We start from the raw sequence: 21,232 nt of genomic DNA on the forward strand, positions 1-21,232 counted from the left end.
CAAAACTGATTGGACTCATTATGCAGAAACCTCACATTCAGTCTTCCAAGACATGATAGTCAGTGCAGAGAACCCGATGAAATTTTATGAGGAGTTCTGTAATCGGCTTGATAAACTCAAAGAAATTGTAATTCCTAGATTCACCAGGACCAACTTCAGGAGTAGACCACCAGCTCCCTGGTGGAACAGCATCTGTGAACAATCTGATCAATTAAATCTTATGAAGCATTGAAATTGTACAGAAATGATCCAACCATTAATAATTACATTAACTATAAAAAATTAAATGCTTTAAAAAAAAGGACTATCAAGGAACAAAAAAGAATTAGCTGGAATAGTTTCTGTAACAATTTCAATAGAACTAAGGTAAAGCACCCAATCATCGACACTTTAAGGGGTTCTTACAGCGTTTTTATTAATATTTAGTTTCTTGTTGGTATTTTATGATTCTTTGGCAGACAATTTGGGTATCTTTGCATAATATTTTGTATTAAAAACAAGTAAAGTATTTAAAAATAAAGAGATATTTCAAAATAAAAAAATGTTATTTTCGGTCCAGTCTTCGACTGCAGAAATCCATTTATCGACACCCGGTAATCAACATGTTCCAATGACCGACATCTAGTAATCAACAGTTCTATTAATCGTCATCCAATGATCAACAGTTCATGCAGGTAAAAAGTTAAATAAAAAAAATAATTATAAGAATAAAAACTGTATTTTATTATTAATCAACTTATAGGCCTGAGTCTTTTTAAGTCTCAATCAGTCTTTTATTACTGTTTTAAATTCAAATTCAAATTCAAATTTCATTTATTTACAAGAATGTAGTTACAAAAAAGGTGTTGTTACAATATTAAGGCGCTAATACATTCTACCCACTATTTGGGTGTGCAAATATTTAAATTATCATAAAATAAAAAACAATGGCACTACAATCATTACTTATTCTCTCTATCTCTCTCTATCACTTGCTGTGCGTCCAATTGACCATTCTTTTGGAAACGGAGATGAAATTGCAGATGGAACTGTCTCTCATAGGCATATGTCGTGGCCATATCGTAGATTTGCTCATTTCATGAAATGGCCAACATAGTTTGATCTGGATCGTTAAATCGTCAACGTTTCACGATTTGGTCATCGGCATTTGGCCAGATCGTATAAAATATAGGTTAGGTTAGGTTAGGTTAGACTTTAATAAACAACGTACGAGCCGAGCGAGTAAAGCGGGCGTGCCGCGGCAGCGGCCGGCGAGTGCCAGAAGCGAATCGCTTTTTAAAAAAGAAACAAAAATGGTCGCATTTCGTGAAATGGCCATTCACGTTTGGCCAGATCGACGATCTGGCCAAATCTGGATGACCTAATCGTGAAACCTGGCCAAACTAAATTGGCCATTTCATGAAATGAGCAAATCTACGATATGGCCACGACACATACACTACCATAGTGGGTGCCAATTGTCCAGCTGCATTCCCGGTAATCAACACTGTCAAATTGTCCTTATCGTCTCCAGATGATCGGTAGACATGTTTGTCACCTTTTCTTGCAAGAACTTTCCCGGCTTTAGGGGACAAATAGAAGGCGCTCTCGTCCGTATTAAAAATTCTTTGAGGGTCTTCCGAAGCTTCTTTTAGAACGTTTTCTTGTATATATGATTCAACTTCTTTAAACCATTTTTTTATATTTTCTTCCGTTACTGCATCTCGCGCCGTTGTTAAATTTTGTGCTGTTCGCTCAGACAAAGCAGGATGTCTTTTTAGAAAAAGATTATACCATTTCTTGCCTGGCCTATCGTCAGTAAAAGGCGTTTTTATCTTCTGGTCCATAATAATGCGTTGCACACTGTCAAGCAATTCGTCTCTTGTAATGGGAATGTGTTTTTCCGCCATGTCAATTACCCATTTTTCTAAAAGGTTTTCTGCTTCTGTAGACAAATAGGTACTAGGACCCATAGAATACTCGACTGGAGTTTTACCCGAAATTTTGTCATATAGGGTAATCCTGGGCACACCATACTTGTTTGCTGCAGTTGTAATTTTTTCGCCTTTTTTGACCGCTTCTATAGCCTGAGCCATTTGTGCAGGCGTATAATTTTTTTTAGGCGCCATTTCTGTCAAAAAAAACTTATGTCGATTATTGGATTGTATGGTATACCCAATCATCGACACGGCTGTCGATCATTGGAAACAGTTTGACAATCTAGATGGAAGATGTTTTTTTATAAAGTGCTTGAAACACTTAGCTAAATTACAAATCAAGCTGCTTATATTATGAAAAAATTATATTTCGACATTTGTCGATAATTAGAAAATGCGATGAAAAAATATCCAATGATCGACAAGCGTGTTTTGGCATCTCAACTTAACCTCTCATTACTAAAAACCTACTAAAAGGTATTGAATTTCATCTCTAATCAAATAAATAATTATCAATCTCGGTAAATCAAACCAAACATAAGTGCTGATTTACACAGGGTCAGTAGACACTGTTTACATAGATATTAAGCCTCTGTACTGACTTCAAATCTGTTTACACAGGGTTTTTTTTCGGGTCAGCACTGATTTGCCTCGAATTTGTAGTCAGTTACTGACCCTGTGTAAATCAGCACTATGTTATGTGCAATATTTGCTACTCACCTCCTTAAGGATTCCGCTAGTAAAACTGGATTTCCGAAAGAGTTGTCCGCCGGTCGATGTTTACACCTTCACCATTTTGTACAAAATGGCCGAATGTAGGAAATGTCATCCACAATGACAAGTTAGTGACAGTTGTCTATGGCTCAATGCTTTGGTGCGTTCGAAAAACGTATAATAGTCAATGACCTATTATACTAGTAGACGCGGCATACGCCAACATCATTGCACTAAAAAACAGCGTAATTAATACATACCTAAAGTACCCGTCACGAGAAGCTATAAATTATGTAAACAAACATCTTTTACTAAGTAAACATTTTATACTGCGAGATAATAATAAATTGACCATATTCAATCGACATGAAATATAGACGGGTTATATGAAAGTAACAACCTATTTAATTTAGTCGGATCATATTTTAACGACGCAAAGCGCTATCGTTTGTGTTTCTTGGTACCGGAACGCGTCCGTCGCAGGGATTGTGAACTATCGGGACGCCATTTTGAAATAAACGCATCATTCGAGTTTCGAATGCGTACGAGTTTGTTTCATTGCTTTGCATATATCGCGGATCTGGTTGTTATTGTTAATTTTGTTATTGTTTCGTTATCACTTTTTTATTGTTGTTACTTTAATTGTTGCGTTAATTTCATTTGTTATTACGTATAATGGAGCCAGTATCCAGTACATCTAAGGAAATAAATTCGCCACGAAAAAAACGTCAAAAGGTGCGTAATACAATTTATCTAAAATATATAATAAGTAAAAAGAAAGAGTTGTTTGTTCAAACGCGCTAATCTTTGGAAACTTAAGGTTAATATTAGAAGTAGGTTTTAAATTGTGAAGTAATTGGTTAGGTTAATTGGTATACCTGGAGATATAGCTTGAGCTTCGTGTGACAAGTGACTACCGGTGATTTTTACAGGTGACGAGCTTTACGGTTAATGAGAAAAATATGGTGATCAACGTATATAAGTACGTGAAAGAAAATTGGCCATCGAATGAATATCCCTACAAAACCGAAATAAATAAAAAAACAGCATCGATTTTGGGAATTGGCATAGCATCTGTGTATAATATATTAAAAGAATATAAATCTTAAACAAATTCATTTTTTTTGTTGGTCCAAATGTTGTGAACTCCTGAACACTTGTTTACAAAATTTATAGCTTCTCATGACGGTTACTTTACTTACTAACGCATTATCACCAATACAGTTGTTCTCTCTTTCACTCTCACGCACGAGACATAATACATGTCTCACTCATGTACTTCGTAATAACAACTGCCGATTAAAATACAAAAAGAACGTCCAGCCACGACGCTGAATGGTGCGTGACTAAGTGAAACTCGGGCACTTACCTGAGTTTTTTCTTGCCAAAATAGAGAGCGGGTAACGTATCTAGCTCTTTTATATATCATAGATAATAATAGGTGTTATTTTTTTGCGTTTAGTTTTTTAGTGTCGAACAATGTTGCGTTGTCGAGCATTGGGTGCTTTACCTTACTCCCATCAGTCAAATCTGGAATCTGATTAAAAGATTTAAGAATATCAGAATTAGTAATAAGTCATATAAAGATGAATTTGTGCAACCACTACTGGATAGACTATCAGATAGCACCAATTTGACTGACCGGGTTCAATTAGACAATTATTTTAATATTAATAATGAAAATCCGCAATCACGATTTTTATTGGATCCTTTTTCATGGTCTGAATTCCTAATGAGTTTACAATCTAGGAGAAATACTAGTCCTGGTTTAGACTATTTTCCATATTTATTGATTAAACATCTACCTGAATCAATACAAAATATATTTTTGAATGTTCTTAATAATCTTTGGCATAAAAAGTTAATACCAAGTTCATGGAAAACTCAATGTGTTCTACCTATACTTCCGTTCCGTTCCAGCCTTTTAGGACGTCCACTGCAGGACATAGGCCTCCACCAAAGATTTCCATAATGACCGATCACCAGCGGCCTGACTCCAGCGGCTCCCCGCCACTTTGATCAGGTCGTCTGTCCACCTCGTTGAGGGCCGTCCCACACTGCGACGTCCTGTACGTGGTCGCCATTCGAGAACCTTTTTGCCCCAACGGCCATCGGTTCTGCGGGCTATATGCCCAGCCCAACGCCACTTCAACTTACTAATACGGTGGGCTATGTCGGTGACTTTAGTTCTTTTGCGGATCTCCTCATTTCTGATTCGATCACGCAAAGAAACCCCAAGCATAGCCCGTTCCATAGCTCGTTGAGCGACGCGAAGCTTGTGCACCATGCCCGCGGTTAGGGACCACGTCTCAGATCCGTAAGTCAACACCGGTAACACACACTGCTCGAAGACTTTCGTCTTCAGGCACTGAGGGATTTTGGACGAAAAGATGTTGCGTAGTTTCCCGAACGCTGCCCAGCCGAGTCGGATTCGACGATTGACCTCTTTCCCGAAATTGGACTTACCTAATTGGACTGTTTGTCCCAGGTAAACGTATTCGTCAACAATTTCGAGAATAGAGTTTCCAACTGATACCGGAGTGGGCACAACATGGACATTTGACATTATTTTCGTCTTGTCCATGTTCATGCTAAGGCCCACTTGTTGTGAAACTCTGTAGAGGTCACCGAGCATTGTATTGAGGTCTTCCAGGGATTCTGCCATGACTACGATATCGTCCGCAAATCGAAGGTGAGTGATGTACTCGCCATTAACGTTGATGCCAAATCCTTGCCAGTCCAGGAGCTTGAAGACGTCTTCCAAAGCAGCGGTAAACAGTTTCGGAGAAATTACATCTCCCTGTCTGACCCCGCGCTGCAGAGGAATTGCCTTTGTGCAATGCTCCTGAACCCGGACTGACATAGTGGCGTTTTCATACAAACTTCTCAACACTTCGATATACCGATAGTCGATGCGGCAACGCTGAAGAGACCTCAATACGGCCCAAGTCTCGATCGAATCAAAGGCTTTTTCATAGTCCACAAACGCCAAGCATAATGGCAGATTATACTCCTCCGTCTTCTGTATAATCTGCCGCAGCGTATGAATGTGGTCCATGGTGCTAAAGCCTCTTCGGAAACCGGCTTGTTCGGGAGGCTGGAAGTCATCAAGCCTGCGTTCGAGACGATTCGTAATGACTCTCGAGAACAGCTTATAAACATGGCTCAGCAGTGATATTGGCCTGTAGTTCTTCAACAGGGTTTTGTCTCCCTTTTTGAAGAAGAGGACAACCATACTGCTGCTCCACGCTTTTGGCGCAGTGCCCTCGAGTAAGGTGGAAGTGAATAACCTCTGTAGCATTCTGAGGATTGGTTCTACCTATACTTAAACAAGATAAACCACCTGAACAGGCTAGTTCCTATCGTCCAATTTCACTGTCGTCATGTCTTGGAAAGATATTTGAAAACATGGTGAAAACTCGCCTTGATTGGTATGCAGAATCAAATAGTGTTATCCCTCATGTTCAATATGGATTCCGCAGAGGACGAAGTTGTGCTGACAGTTTCGTTTCTCTTATAAGTGATCTGAAAAATGCAAAAGACAAGAGATTACACACAGTTTGTGTATTTCTAGATGTGCAAGGTGCATTTGATAATGTAGATCCTGGCATACTGGTGAAGGTTTTAAGCAATGCAGGTGTACCTGGACAATTGTGTAAATGGATTTATTAATAATAGAATATTATATGTTAAGCATAACAATATCTTACATGGACCCAGAACTGTGTCAAAGGGTACTATGCAGGGTGCAACTTTATCACCCTTATTATATTATTTGTATACTTGTGAGATATGTAAATATGTAAATACTAAAAATGTAAATATACTTCAGTTTGCAGATGATTTAGCATTGTACAGTTCAGATGTGAATTTAACCACAGCCATTAAAAATGTTAACATTGCTTTAAGGCAGTTGAGTAACTACTATCAGCACGAATTAAATTTAAAAATAAATGCTGCTAAAAGTAGTGTTATGCTATTTGGTAAGGATTCACCACTAATCAATGTTGTTTTTAATGGTGATATTATTCCAAGAGTAATGTCCCACAAATTCTTGGGTATCATAATTGATCACAAGCTCACATTTGAAGAACATATTAAACATATACATATCTAGAAATGCATTAAAAGGTGTTAACATTTTGAGATGTCTAGCAGGTGTAGCATGGGGTGCTGATCCCAAAATACTTTCAATTTTATATAAATCCATAGTCCGAAGTCATTTTGATTATAGTTCTTTGGCATATTTAAATAGCACTCATACTCATAAACTGGATATAATACAGAACAAAGCTTTGAGGATCATATCAGGGGCAATGTGTTCGACTCCCATAAGGGCCATGGAAGTTGAAACAAATATTATGCCTCTGTTATTGAGACGAATCAAACTTGCAAAAAGATATTGTTTAAAACTACTATCATCAAATAATCTCCTTATTATAAATAAAATCACCTCACCTCATTTAATAAGCACAGATGGTTCACTGACTTCACCTAATGATCTGCTAAAAGGTATATGCCCAACTTTGTGCCATATTTTCCTGGAAATAAAATCTCAATGTTCAAATGTCAAAAAACAATCTCACTGGTCATGTTACACTCATTCATTCAATAGTATTATACATCCAATGTCAATTTTATCTAGGTCAATTGATAATAATTCTGATTTTCAAGCATTCTTAGAAGAGAACCAAAACTATTAAACAGTCTACACTGATGGTAGTAAAGGTACAGATTATGTGAGAAGTGCAGTGTATGATCCCCAAAGGGGTACTGCTCAAACCTTTGTTCTACATCAACAGTGCTCTATTTATACGGCAGAGGCATATGCAGTTTTTGAAGCTTTAAAATTGATTAGTTGTGTAAATAATTTTAAATATTTTCTAATCTTAACAGATTCTTTAAGTCTTATAATTAATAGTCTGAAACTTGTAAATCTTAGTTTTAAAACTAATTATATTATCTATTTTATTAAGGATTTTGTATGGCGGTTGCATAATAAAGGAGCTACAGTTGCATTTATGTGGGTTCCCTCACATAAAGGTATTCTGGGCAACGAAATAGCGGACAAAACTGCTTATGTAGGGGTCAATGCTATTGACGTCAGAAATGTGATACATGTTCCTATGACTGATTATTATTACGATGTAAATGTTTCGTTAAATAGTATGTGGTTACAATTCTGGACGGAGGATCAGAAATTTAAAGGAAAATGGTATGGAAATATTCAAGAGGATTTACAGAGAAGACCTTGGTATGATGAGCTGGATATAGCTAGTCGTGAGTTTATCACCACAATCAATAGATTAAGATTTGGCCACAATAAAGCACCCGCACACCTTGCAAGACTGAACATAATTAAAACAGCAATATATGCACTTTCTGTAATGAGAAGATCGCCGATATGAACAGATATGAACCATATTTTCTTCAACTGTCAAAACCATATGTTCATATTTTCATAGACTAGTATTGGCAAGTGAAATAGTAGAGTAGGTACACCAGTGCAAACTTAGCACCCCATCTATGGAATTTTGGGTCGAAAATGACCTTGATCGTTAGGTCCCCGTTAGGTCCTTTAAGGTCCCACAATTTTTTCGTTAGGTCCCCTTTAGTTTTTTTTTTTTAATATTTTTTTAACTTTTAGGTATAAAAAAGTGCACTTTAGGACCCCATCCATAGAATTTTGGGTCAAAAATGACCTTAATCGATAGGTCTCCGTTAGGTTCTATAAGATCCCACAATTTTTTCGTTAGGTCCCCTTTAGTTTTTTTTTAATAATTTTTTTTTTAATTTTAGGTATAAAAAAGTTACACTTTAGCACCCCATCCATAGCAAAATTGGCGAATTTTATCAAAATCGTATTCTTTACCGTTAGGTCCGTAGAGGCCCATCATTGAAATTGTTAAATTATTTATGTTATTAAAATCTATATCTATCTATATATATATATATATAAAAGAAAGTCGTGTTAGTTACTCCACTTATAACTCAAGAACGGCTGAACCGATTTAGCTGAAAATTGGCAGGGAGGTAGTTTAGAGCCAGGAGAAGGATATAGGATACTAAATACGTACCACGGGCGAAGCCGGGGCGGACCACTAGTTATAAAATAATTGAAACCTGCGCATGCGCCTTAGAGCATTAAGACATGCGCACATCATACATAAACAGTGCGAAATTTAAATTGGTATCGTTTCATTTATTAAATTAAATCATTAAATAAATCTATACTAGTCACGTCTGGTTCGAAAGATGGCTTTAAGCCGCGAATAAAGAATAAGAATCACTATCATTATCTCTGACATCATTAACTCTTCCATTTCTGCAGTTGTTCCATTTGTTTTTTTTTTTACTGCTCTTCAACATGAATAACATGGTTCGGTCATAGAATAAATGCGCATGCGCATGTCTTAATGCTCTAAGGCGCATGCGCAGGTTTCAATTATTTTATAACTAGGAAAGTCGTGTTAGTTACTCCACTTATAACTCAAGAACGGCTGAACCGATTTAGCTGAAAATTGGCAGGGAGGTAGTTTAGAGCCAGGAGAAGGATATAGGATACTAAATACGTACCACGGGCGAAGCCGGGGCGGACCACTAGTTATAAAATAATTGAAACCTGCGCATGCGCCTTAGAGCATTAAGACATGCGCACATCATACATAAACAGTGCGAAATTTAAATTGGTATCGTTTCATTTATTAAATTAAATCATTAAATAAATCTATACTAGTCACGTCTGGTTCGAAAGATGGCTTTAAGCCGCGAATAAAGAATAAGAATCACTATCATTATCTCTGACATCATTAACTCTTCCATTTCTGCAGTTGTTCCATCTTGTTTTTTTTTTTACTGCTCTTCAACATGAATAACATGGTTCGGTCATAGAATAAATGCGCATGCGCATGTCTTAATGCTCTAAGGCGCATGCGCAGGTTTCAATTATTTTATAACTAGTGGTCCGCCCCGGCTTCGCCCGTGGTACGTATTTAGTATCCTATATCCTTCTCCTGGCTCTAAACTACCTCCCTGCCAATTTTCAGCTAAATCGGTTCAGCCGTTCTTGAGTTATAAGTGGAGTAACTAACACGACTTTCTTTTATATATATAGTTGAATCCTGCGCATGCGCCTTAGAGCATTAAGGCATGCGCACATCATACATAAACAGTGCGAAATTTAAATTGGTATCGTTTCATTTATTAAATTAAATCAATAAATAAATCTATACAAAGTCGTGTTAGTTACTCCACTTATAACTCAAGAACGGCTGAACCGATTTAGCTGAAAATTGGCAGGGAGGTAGTTTAGAGCCAGGAGAAGGATATAGGATACTAAATACGTACCACGGGCGAAGCCGGGGCGGACCACTAGTTATAAAATAATTGAAACCTGCGCATGCGCCTTAGAGCATTAAGACATGCGCACATCATACATAAACAGTGCGAAATTTAAATTGGTATCGTTTCATTTATTAAATTAAATCATTAAATAAATCTATACTAGTCACGTCTGGTTCGAAAGATGGCTTTAAGCCGCGAATAAAGAATAAGAATCACTATCATTATCTCTGACATCATTAACTCTTCCATTTCTGCAGTTGTTCCATCTTGTTTTTTTTTTTACTGCTCTTCAACATGAATAACATGGTTCGGTCATAGAATAAATGCGCATGCGCATGTCTTAATGCTCTAAGGCGCATGCGCAGGTTTCAATTATTTTATAACTAGTGGTCCGCCCCGGCTTCGCCCGTGGTACGTATTTAGTATCCTATATCCTTCTCCTGGCTCTAAACTACCTCCCTGCCAATTTTCAGCTAAATCGGTTCAGCCGTTCTTGAGTTATAAGTGGAGTAACTAACACGACTTTCTTTTATATATATATATAGATATAGATATATAGATATAGATTTTAATAACATAAATAATTTAACAATTTCAATGATGGGCCTCTACGGACCTAACGGTAAAGAATACGATTTTGATAAAATTCGCCAATTTTGCTATGGATGGGGTGCTAAAGTGTAACTTTTTTATACCTAAAATTAAAAAAAAAATTATTAAAAAAAAAACTAAAGGGGACCTAACGAAAAAATTGTGGGACCTTATAGGACCTAACGGAGACCTATCGATTAAGGTCATTTTTGACCCAAAATTCTATGGATGGGGTGCTAAAGTGCTCTTTTTTTATACCTAAAATTTAAAAAATTATTTAAAAAAAAACTAAAGGGGACCTAACGAATAAATTGTGGGACCTTAAAGGACCTAACGGGGACCTAACGATCAAGGTCATTTTCGACCCAAAATTCCATAGATGGGGTGCTAAGTTTGCACTGGTAGTAGGTACGTAAGTGATTCCTCCCGCCGCCAGTTGTGTGATTTGTTAAAAAACAAAAAGTGTTATAGTGCGTTATACAAATACATAAAAAACACTGTGGGAACGATCTAATTACGGACAAATGAAGGAAAAATATCTTGAACATTTGTGATTAAAAATAAGAATTGGCTTAAAGGTCTCGTAACCAGGCCATTAAATATTATAAAAAAAAAGACATATATGTCTGACATAACTGTCAACAAATATGTCAGAATTTTGAAAAGTTTACGTTTAAAATTCGTTAGAACAAACCGTAAACGCGTAACTTTTATTTCTAAAAAATTTACAAAACACTGGTAATTGATGTGTGTTCTCTAGTTTTTCATTGATAACCTCGTAATTAATAAATTGCCTTCACATTGATTTGAGATTGTAACAAAACTCAAACATGGAGACAAACAGACATCACTCAATGGATGATTTCATTAAAATAGAAAAGATCGGTGAAGGTACTTACGGGGTTGTGTACAAAGGTAAAAACAAAATAACAGGACAGTATGTGGCTATGAAGAAAATAAAATTAGAATCGGAAGACGAAGGTGTACCTTCTACAGCTATAAGAGAAATTTCTTTGCTCAAACAATTGAACCACCCAAATATTGTGAAATTAGAAGTTGTTCTCATGGAGATGAATAAGTTGTATTTAATTTTTGAATTTCTTTCCATGGACCTCAAAAAATACATGGATTCATTGGGATCAGGCAAATTCATGGACCCAGGGACCGTGAAGAGCTACTTATACCAGATAAACAGTGCTATCCTGTTCTGCCATAAACGTCGCATCCTGCATCGTGATCTCAAGCCACAAAACTTGCTCATTGACAAGACTGGTATTATTAAGGTAGCAGACTTTGGTCTGGGGCGTACATTCGGCTTGCCGGTGCAAGTGTACACGCACAAAGTAGTCACGCTGTGGTACAGCGCTCCCGAAGTGCTGCTCGGGGTACAGAAATATTCCTGTCCCATTGACATGTGGTCCATTGGGTGTATCTTCTCGGAGATGTCCTCCAAGAAACCACTGTTCCCGGGTGACTCGGAGATTGATCAACTCCACCGTATTTTCAGAATGCTAAGGACTCCGACAGAAAAAATTTGGCCGGGAGTTTCATCTCTGCCTGATTACAAGTCCACTTTCCCCAACTGGACAACATTCAAACTTCATAATCATGTACAAAACCTTGACAAAGTGGGCATGGATCTGCTCCAAAAGATGCTCGTCTACAACCCGTGCAGGCGCATCACAGCGCGAGACGCGAAGCGACACCGCTACTTCAGAGACGTGACTCTGCCCCCCGGCCTCACGGTGAACGAGGCTTATGTGAAGCAAGCGGGCGCTGAACCATTGGCCACTGTGTGATGTAGTGTTAAAGTGAAGTGTAGTGCCTGTGTGATGTGACCAGTATGCTAGAGTACAGTTGGGGACTGTGAAGAATTTATTATGTTTTTCTGGTGTGAATGAATTGGCTGCATATTTGATTCGATGTCCCCGAATTTCATTATTTTTTGCTGTTTAGTCGATAGCTGGTAGTGGATTTTCTTAACAAACTGCTTTTCTTTTCCAACTAAAATGCGTAGTTTTTGTGAAAATCGAAATTGAAAATGATATTTTTCAAGGTTATTTTTGTACTAAAAACGCAACTTTAAGTAAAATCTTAAGCCGTTATAGTATCAAAATGTCTAAATATCCCACTCACACGCATTATTTTTAAATATATTCATGTACCTATTACTTTATTTACATATTACAATTTTTATATTATAAAATATTATTTTAACAATTTAATATAGCCAAAAATCGTTCCAATAATTTGTATTTACAACAAGCCACAGATTAGTTAATATGACGCAGATCACAGATTAGCAATACAAATATACTAGCTTATCATAGAGTATAAATGATACATTTTAATGTCATTTTTATATCTCACTTTGCTTCAGTTTTTAAAAACGATTAACTTTTACTTTTTTTAAGTATTCAAATAGGTAGCGAGGAGCGAAGCGACGAGCGTGTTAGGTTAACTCTTGAACTGCCGCACGAGCCGAGCGAGCGAAGCGAGCGTGCCGCGGCAGCGTCCGGCGAGTGCCAGAAGCGACTTTAGAGCGATTCCCACTCAAACAAAAAAAAAACTACTTAGGTTTAAACAACTTGTTTGTATTTTATTTATGTATCGTAAAATTATTTTTATTATCAAATGCTTTCTAAGTTAAAATTATTTTTGACAAATTCATTTTAAAAATCAATTTATATTTACAATCGTGAGCGCGTCATATAACATTTATTATCTATGGCATGTCGTCAGTCGTAAATACGTGGTAAATACAAACTTAAATTTTTGGCTATATACCTTTTCAGGTAGTTAATATAATTTTAGAAATTGTTATATATATAAATTAATAATCCGGCAATCTATTTAAAAATATTGCCTGTGTGCGAGATTATTAGAAGTTTTGATACGACAATGGTATAAAAGTGTCGTTTTTAGTACAAAAATAACCTTAAAAAAATTATTTTCATTTTCGATTTTCACAAAAACTACGCATTTTAGTTGGAAAAGAAAAGCAGTTTGTTATGAAAAGTCACTACCCTCTACCTATTTTACAACTCTAAACAATAAAATTCGGGGACATTGTTTCAGATATTTAACCAATGAATTTATTATGTTAATATATCTTAACTATCTCTGTTGCTCCTGTGTAAAAATATGGTCAGTCTGGTTTAAACTATCCTTGACGCTCAGGTTTACATAAATATGGTATATAATATCATTTATATGCAATACATGTCAACAAGCAAGCGACAGTGAAGTCTAGGTTAAGTTCAAATGATCTAAATTATCTCCGCAAGGATAGGTTAGACTGGTTATGTAGGAAATTCTTTTCAGTTTGCAAACTTATTTTAGTGGAATAGTAAAACGGGGAATGCTATAATGTATCGTGAGTGATTGTGAATGCATATGGTTAACCCTTAATAAGCCATGGGGAGGTATAATAAAAAAAAATCAAATGATCAATCACAGTTGTACATACATTAAAAATAACTAAAAACAACTTCAAAAAAAGAAAAGTAAAATGTAAAAAAGATTTGATATCATTAATTACTGCATATTATTTAGATGTGCTATTTACTAAATAGAATAGAAACTTTCTAGTTTTGATATCGGTCATTTGTATAGTACATAATATCGATACCTCAGTTCCAAAGTGTAACAATTCAGAAACAGAGTCAACAAACAAAAACATTCATGAGATAATTAGAAAACTTAATGACTATTGATACTTTTATTAATTTATTCTTTTATAGTTATTTCGATATCCTAAAATATATTATTTTTATGAAAGGTCTAGGTAGGAACTAGTATTTAGAGTTTCACCAAGTTTTCACAGTTTTTCTTTAATTGTTACTGTTTGGAACTAAATTTTATTTCATTCTAGAGAAAGTTATTCCAAGTTATCCACTTTTGTATATAAATATTTAATAATCTTTATAGTAAATTTGAAATAAAACAATCATAATTGAAATCAAAATGTTGTTTTAATTACTTAATAATTAAAAGAAATAGATTTTTTTAATCTGAGTCATCTTCCTGAGTTCTTTCTTCAGATACTGTAGGTAGATTTTCATAAAAGTTCCAATGAGCTTGTGGAATTGCTCCTGATTTGCATAAATCTAATAAGTCCTTTTTCTTCAATTTTGAAATACCTGGTGGATTGTTGTATGCTGGTTTTAACTCTGTAATTGTTGCTTGTTGCCTTCTCGTCCTTCTATCAACATCAATTACTTTGAATTCATCATCAAAGAAAGACATTTTGTAAAATATCTTGTTAGGTTCATTTTTTTTTTAGTTGAACAATGTGTACATTACTCCATTTAACAGCTTCTCCTTGACTGTTTTTTGTGAAATTATCTGTGTTTTTGACAAGAGATTTAATGTTTAAAAAATCACGAAACTCGTTGGTAATGTAGGGTTTACCATTCTTTTTGGCTAGATTGATTATTGGGGTTAGCTCTGTTGGAACATACAAGGGCCCCCCCTTTAAGGATCTTTTTTTCTCGCGTTCTATCAGGGCATGCATAGCATCCCCCTCATTTTGTGTATGTCCTACCACAAAAAACTTGTGGGTTATTGACTCAATTTGTGTGTTCTTGACAACATAAGAATAAAGTGCCCACATAAACTTATTCTTATTTTGCCCTGGGCAATTGTCGGAGTAGAATATGACATCCTTGGCAGTAACATGATCCCTTAGGTACTTCATTAAACAACTGCCTATCTCATTCACACCTCTATTGGCCAGTCCTTCATGCCAAAGAAAGCAGTATCCTTGCTTGTTGTTTATCTCGTAAATTGTAAAGTTATAACAAGACAGTCTTCGTTTGTAGAAAAAATCGCTTCTATCTCCACTGGGAACAGTTTGAACAGCTTGCAAGTCAAAACACGAAACTACAGTAGTGCTGGCACATGATTTTAAATCATTTTCTTTTTCTATGCGACTTTGATTCTTCTCATTGATGTGATAATTATAACTCTCTTCTTTCTGTTGCTTTTCTTCAACGGATAGATTTTTAAAATTATCACAAAACCCACAGATATCTTTCTTCGGTTGAAAATGAGATATTGTACTCAGTGTTAAATATGGTTTCATACAGATGTTTTTAATAGGTTGAATATTTTCTTCTATGCACTTTTTAAGATACAATCTGTACATTTCTGACAAATTCAAATCCCCGTTTAAATATTTTCTTTGAGTTCGTGCTCGACAGTAGTGTGAATCTATGAGGGGAAATTGTTCTATATGCCTTCTAGCAAAATTTTTTCTTTCTTCTTCAATTCTTGGTCTACCAGAATTTTTATGGCCACCTCTTTTATCTTTCTCTAGAAACCCAGTATTTGATATTTTCTTTGTAGCTGTATGTATGACTCTATTATTTATGTCTAATGTATTTTTGAAAAACGTCTTGCAAACTTGCACTCTATTTTTTTGTATGTTAAAGTAATATCCATTATTGTATGTTCTCTTACTTCCAGGTTTTATCATTGTATATTTAGGCTTGATAGGTTCAATATGTCTAACTAAAAACTCACGTTGTTTTTCAACATCTGATAGAGCCCAGTAACTCAAATGAATTTGTTGCCTCTCACTGTCGCTTATTTTTGATGAGCATTTAAGCCTACATGTTTCAGTACAGCTACTTTTTACTTTCTTACCAGAAATTTCTTTACCAGAGCTGGTTGTATAACATTGGCCAGAATTACGCTTTATTTTTCTAATATTTTTATGCCAATTCATAGGCTGACGCAGCCGTTTTTTAGATTTCACTGGAGCATGAATGGTTGTATCATCTTGTCTTGAACTTAATGTTGTAATACTGACAACAGATTGAGGAGGAGTGTCAGGAATTTCGTCTGTTGAAATATCAGAGGATTCAGGAACGTATAAGTCATTTGAACCATCTGAAAAGTCTTCGTCAACTTCTGACTCTTCTGCTAATATAACATTGTTTAACAGATTATTATGATGCACTATTTGTGAACTAGTTCCTTCTTCCAAGACAGTATTCTGAAAATAAGATAATAATATTTAGAATTCACGTATATTTTATGTTATATAATAATTTAAGAATATAAAAACTCTACCTCAAAAGTAAGTACTATGCGGTTACTCTCTGATAGAATAGAATCACTGTTGCACAATTCGTCGTCGTCGTCTTCCTGTAAGAAAAAAGTTGAGTATAATTTAACAATATTTACAAACCCAATTTGATAGAAAACATAGCCTTTGATAAGACTCTTTACTTACTTTGTTTTCATGATAAGAATTAATGTTATTCTCCTCGTTATTTTTGTTAACCAGTTTTAAAATACGCATAGATCTACTTTCGTAACACTTTTTATGCATGTTTAACTATTTTTCTTATTTATACAAACACGAAAACGAGTGGGTTTTAATTTTGTCAGCGGAAAGGAATTAGGAAATTAGGAAAGCTTTCAATTTGACCACAGATTAAGTATTAGTTACTACGTAAAATTTGACAGACAACTTCATGCATGTGTCAAAAGGAAAACGTCAACCAGAAATCGCAATGTTGCCAGTTACGAAAAGTAACATTTCGATTTGTTACTATAAAGTGTAAATATTTTCAGTTCCAAAATGAAACGAATAGAGTTGTTACTGTATGAAAATAAAATAATCTCACGTTACGAAAAAATATTGGGTGTAAACAATTGATCTGCATTCAGATACTCTTTGGAAATAGTGCGTAATCGTTTTGGGAACTATTTCTCACACTTATCTCCAATTCACTAAATTTCGAATTTGTTACACTTTGGAACTGAGGTTTATTACGTTAACACATTATAAATTAAATAAATTTATATCAACACCTACTACAACCTAGTATTAGTTAATAGTTTTAGTAATACATATTAGTAAATACCTTTCAAAATCTATTAAATGTATTTTTAGCAAGTCATTTAGTCATTTTTTCACTACATACTTATTACATTTACAAAAGTTCATGTAGTACCTATGATAAATTTATTAAGTGATACAATCTTTGTTCACATTTTCTTTTCTTTTTCATATTACACTGAAGACATCCTAAAATAATATTGTCACCCGTTCAAATATATTTGTAATATGATTGTTGTAATTTCCTGTAAGTAAAGATACATAAATTATTTTATTGTCATAAGCAATTATTTTAGAATAAAGAGTTTTCAAACTTTGTATTCTTTGTTGTAAATTCAAAATAAAAATAAAATCGGTGTGAAATCTCCTCCTTTTTTTGAAGTCGGTTAAAAACAAAGCACTCATTGACAACAATACAATAAACAGCACAACCAATATCCGAGTAGGAGTACAATAAATATGATAGACACTAATGTTTTCGAAGATAGATATTTGAATTTAAGAACGCAATATATTATTTTTGTTTACTTCAGTTCAGCTAATTGCCGTATATGTATATTGTAATACGGTAATTAAAATAGCTGCCGTATAAATCGTATTTTTAATGCCTATAAATACTTAAATGTGTATTTTCTTAATAAAAAAGGTTTCTTTTAATAGAAAGGGTTTTAGATTAAAGCAAAGAATTTTTTTAAATATTTAGCGCCCTTTATGACTGAAAATACACAAACTAGTGCTTTTTTGCTGTTGGTATACTGCCTTTTCGAAAATTGAGTTGGCAACACTGAACATTATCGTCCGATAGCCGCGCCCGCTGGCATATCGGTGTCGACTCCGATATCCGATATCGGACCGGACAATGTGAAAGACAGGTACATATTTCATACATTTTACTTCCCTCCGATATCGGATATCGGCTATTGGCGTCCAATATCCGATATCGGATCGGATAATGTGAAAACGCTCTTATGGTCAAATATTAATTATTATGAAACAAATTATTATGGACACGATATTTTATTGTTTCACGGTAGTCGCCTTGTCGTTTGCTCAAGGACGTGAAATTGAATGATATATTTTTTTTTATAAAGTCAAAACCATTTTCTTTCAAATAAAAACTTGTTTTTATTGAAAACAAAAGTGTTGCTAGGAATAAGTATAACATCGTAACGCCCAGGCTATTTTTACCAAACATTGGCTTGCAGCCCAAGTACCTTTTAAAAGGTTCACATGGTGCGGACCCAGAGGTGATGAAATCTAAAAAAAGTGCCTTATTATTTCCGTATGAGCGTGGGATTTTTTCTGCATGTAAATGTATGTCAGTGGAAGGTTTTGAGACACTAAATAACCCCAAATTCGTTGTTCTTTATTTAGGCATATGGGCTTTAATAAGTATTACAAAACCCGATTTCGCAAAATTCGTATTTTTGAAATTATTGATTAGCGGTGGACAATATAGGGTTTATTTTATATTACAAAAAACAATGATCATAAATATTTGGATTAATACATGCCTTCCAAAATTTTAATGACCAAAAACATATATCACACTTACAATCTGAGAAAAAAATATCAATTTTTGAACAATATGATCAATATTTTCTGTACTTATTATTTTTAAAGGCTAGTTTATCACGTGTTTTAGGATTTCTATCAGAAGAAATCCACTTCCAACAGATGACAGAAGCAAAAATTAACAAGTTTCTAAATTGGACCCAAAAACACTATACAAGGTGTAATCGTTAAGTGTGCACAAGCGATTATTCCGTAACTATTGCAGATACCAAAAAACTTTAAACTGATATCGAAAGTACATAACCTAATGAGTAAAATGGCCATAATAAATTTTTAAAAATAAAACGAGAAATATCCAAAAATGTTACATTAAACGCTCCCATACATTTTATTTCCCATACATTTTGTATTCATAGCAGATTTTCGAAGTAATGTCCTCATTGTGCAATACAATGAGGAGCTCTATTTACAGTTTCTAAATGAACTTCCCTTCAAATTTGCGAAGTAATTAAAGCAGAAAACCAAAAAAAGAAAGAAAAAGCTAAATCTTTCTTATTAAATGTACTAGGTTGATCCAAAAGTAATGATAATTGGGTATTTCCTGTGCACATAAAAATATAAAATAAATGTTTTTTGCTTGCTCATGTATTCACTAAGTAATCATAAAAATATCATATCAACAGGCCACGTTTCCAATTATTTACATTAATTTGAATGTGAACCGTGCGTGCCAGAATGTTTCCCGACGAAAAGAAGAAATAACGATTCGACATGTAGAGGGTACCTAAATTTCTAAATTTTTATTTTTTAATGATATCAGGATAATTTTTTGTCACGTTTTGTGATCATGGACGTTACCCGAGTTCACCATGTTTATGCTGATACCAAAAAACAATCAATGTCCTGGATGCGAGCTTCCAAAGTGACGATGAAGAAATTCAAAGTGAAAATCAGTAGGTTAGATTAAAACGGTAGTTTTTTGGGACGCTGAAGGAATAATTATGGTGGAATATTTTAAAAAGGTAGCCACTTTATTGGGCTCTTACTAAACAGACCAAATTAAAAGATTGCGGTAGGTTAGTAAGGAAAAGAGACATGGCAAACTGCGGACCTGAACGCTGTTTCACCAAGACAACGCACCAGATCACAAAGCGTCAGTTGCGATGGCTGCCATTCAAAAATCGGCATTCCAAATGCTTGAACACCTACCCTTTTTTTTAGATCTAGCTCCTATTTACTTTTATCTCTTTCCTCGGCACAAGAAACACTTTCTTAGCAATAAACTATTTTAAGACGACAGCGAAGTGATGGCCGCGTGGAGGGGTTTTTGTGGATGAAGTCAAAGTTTTTTTTTTAAGTTTAGGAAAAAACAATATAGAACAAACCTAGAACAACCTGGAACAACCTTTAAAATTTTTCTAACTTCAAAGTGCGGTGCCAACTTCTTTTTGGTTTTTTACGAATTTTGTGGAAAATAAATTTTTTTCGGACGCGATATTTTGGAACATTATAGAACAAACCTAGAACAACCTGGAACAACCGCCAGAATCGCGATATCTAAAAAGTGCGGTGCCAGCTCAAAAATCGGGTTTTTTGACTTTTCTCGAAAAGTATTAATCTCAGCTGTATGAAATTCTGGAACAATGTAGAACAAACCTAGAACAATCTGGAACAACCTTTAAAATTTTTCTAACTTCAAAGTGCGGTGCCAACTTCCCGGCGCGGAGGTCTAATTTTTGCACAGATAATCGTCCAGTAGCCATGCATGTACGAAAATTGCCATGCCATACTTTTCAGACAATTCCAAATGGTCGCCATACCGCCGAAAATCAGCAATTTTTTTCTATTGTATAAAATTATTTAATTTTATATCATGTATTGTATAAAATCGTAGGAAAGTCAAAACTGACATAAACGTAGGTGAATTTTTTGTTGGTTCCGTTACCTCCGCACTTTTAACTGGGTGAACCTTAGGTGAACCGATGATTTCATGATTCATAAAAATATAAATTATATAAAAATTATTCCTTTCCAGTGACTCTCCGAGGAAAAAAGAAATAGATTCGTGTTACAAATTTTAAAATCATATATAGAACATTTCCATCGACAAGGTTTTCTGGTATTTATAATCTAATGAAGTCAATGTACCAAGTTGACGGAATAATAAAATATTAAGTGTGACGAAGGCGTTTTTATTCTATAACCCAACAGTCACGATGTGGTCACGATAATATATTTATTTATTTTATTTGGTCAACCAACATTTGTTTACAATGATTCTTTAATATAATTATTACCT

The 21,232-nt window shown here is 34.8% G+C and overlaps 3 protein-coding genes across 4 annotated transcripts; 1 reads left to right on the top strand and 2 right to left on the bottom strand.

Moving 5' to 3' along the window:
- Positions 1 to 906: 906 nt before the first annotated feature.
- On the bottom strand, positions 907 to 2,816 carry LOC123705044 (tigger transposable element-derived protein 1-like). Its single transcript, XM_045653604.1, has 2 exons — positions 2,637 to 2,816; positions 907 to 2,110 (listed from the first exon to the last, which is right to left on the bottom strand). The coding sequence occupies exon 2, from the start codon at positions 2,106 to 2,108 to the stop codon at positions 1,383 to 1,385; it is 726 nt and encodes a 241-aa protein (XP_045509560.1). The 5' UTR covers positions 2,109 to 2,110; positions 2,637 to 2,816; the 3' UTR covers positions 907 to 1,382.
- On the bottom strand, positions 2,815 to 16,954 carry LOC123705037. Of its 2 annotated transcripts, XM_045653591.1 has the most exons (5): positions 16,807 to 16,954; positions 16,644 to 16,718; positions 15,325 to 16,566; positions 4,040 to 4,061; positions 2,815 to 2,830 (listed from the first exon to the last, which is right to left on the bottom strand). In XM_045653591.1, the coding sequence occupies exons 1-4, from the start codon at positions 16,903 to 16,905 to the stop codon at positions 4,056 to 4,058; spliced, it is 1,422 nt and encodes a 473-aa protein (XP_045509547.1). In that variant the 5' UTR covers positions 16,906 to 16,954; the 3' UTR covers positions 2,815 to 2,830; positions 4,040 to 4,055. The 2 variants fall into 2 exon arrangements, with proteins under 2 accessions (XP_045509547.1, XP_045509546.1); XM_045653590.1 differs by lacking the exons at positions 2,815 to 2,830; positions 4,040 to 4,061 and having other exon boundaries at positions 14,521 to 16,566.
- On the top strand, positions 11,248 to 12,477 carry LOC123705043 (cyclin-dependent kinase 1-like). The gene has a single exon (XM_045653603.1). The coding sequence runs from the start codon at positions 11,396 to 11,398 to the stop codon at positions 12,362 to 12,364; it is 969 nt and encodes a 322-aa protein (XP_045509559.1). The 5' UTR covers positions 11,248 to 11,395; the 3' UTR covers positions 12,365 to 12,477.
- Positions 16,955 to 21,232: the final 4,278 nt, after the last annotated feature.

The sequence above is a fragment of the Colias croceus genome, chromosome Z (genome assembly GCF_905220415.1).
Source record: "Colias croceus chromosome Z, ilColCroc2.1".
Classification (NCBI taxonomy): Eukaryota; Metazoa; Arthropoda; class Insecta; order Lepidoptera; family Pieridae; genus Colias; species Colias croceus.

What these genes read in the sequence shown, in the direction of transcription:
- LOC123705044 (XM_045653604.1), bottom strand. Translation starts at nt 2,108, where the DNA reads ATGGCGCCTAAAAAAAATTATACGCCTGCACAAATGGCTCAGGCTATA.
- LOC123705043 (XM_045653603.1), top strand. Translation starts at nt 11,396, where the DNA reads ATGGAGACAAACAGACATCACTCAATGGATGATTTCATTAAAATAGAA.
- LOC123705037 (XM_045653590.1), bottom strand. Translation starts at nt 16,905, where the DNA reads ATGCATAAAAAGTGTTACGAAAGTAGATCTATGCGTATTTTAAAACTG. An exon ending in ATTCTTATCATGAAAACAAA is followed by an intron (nt 16,719 to 16,806) that starts GTAAGTAAAGAG and finishes TTTTTCTTACAG; the next exon opens with GAAGACGACGACGACGAATT. An exon ending in GCATAGTACTTACTTTTGAG is followed by an intron (nt 16,567 to 16,643) that starts GTAGAGTTTTTA and finishes TCTTATTTTCAG; the next exon opens with AATACTGTCTTGGAAGAAGG.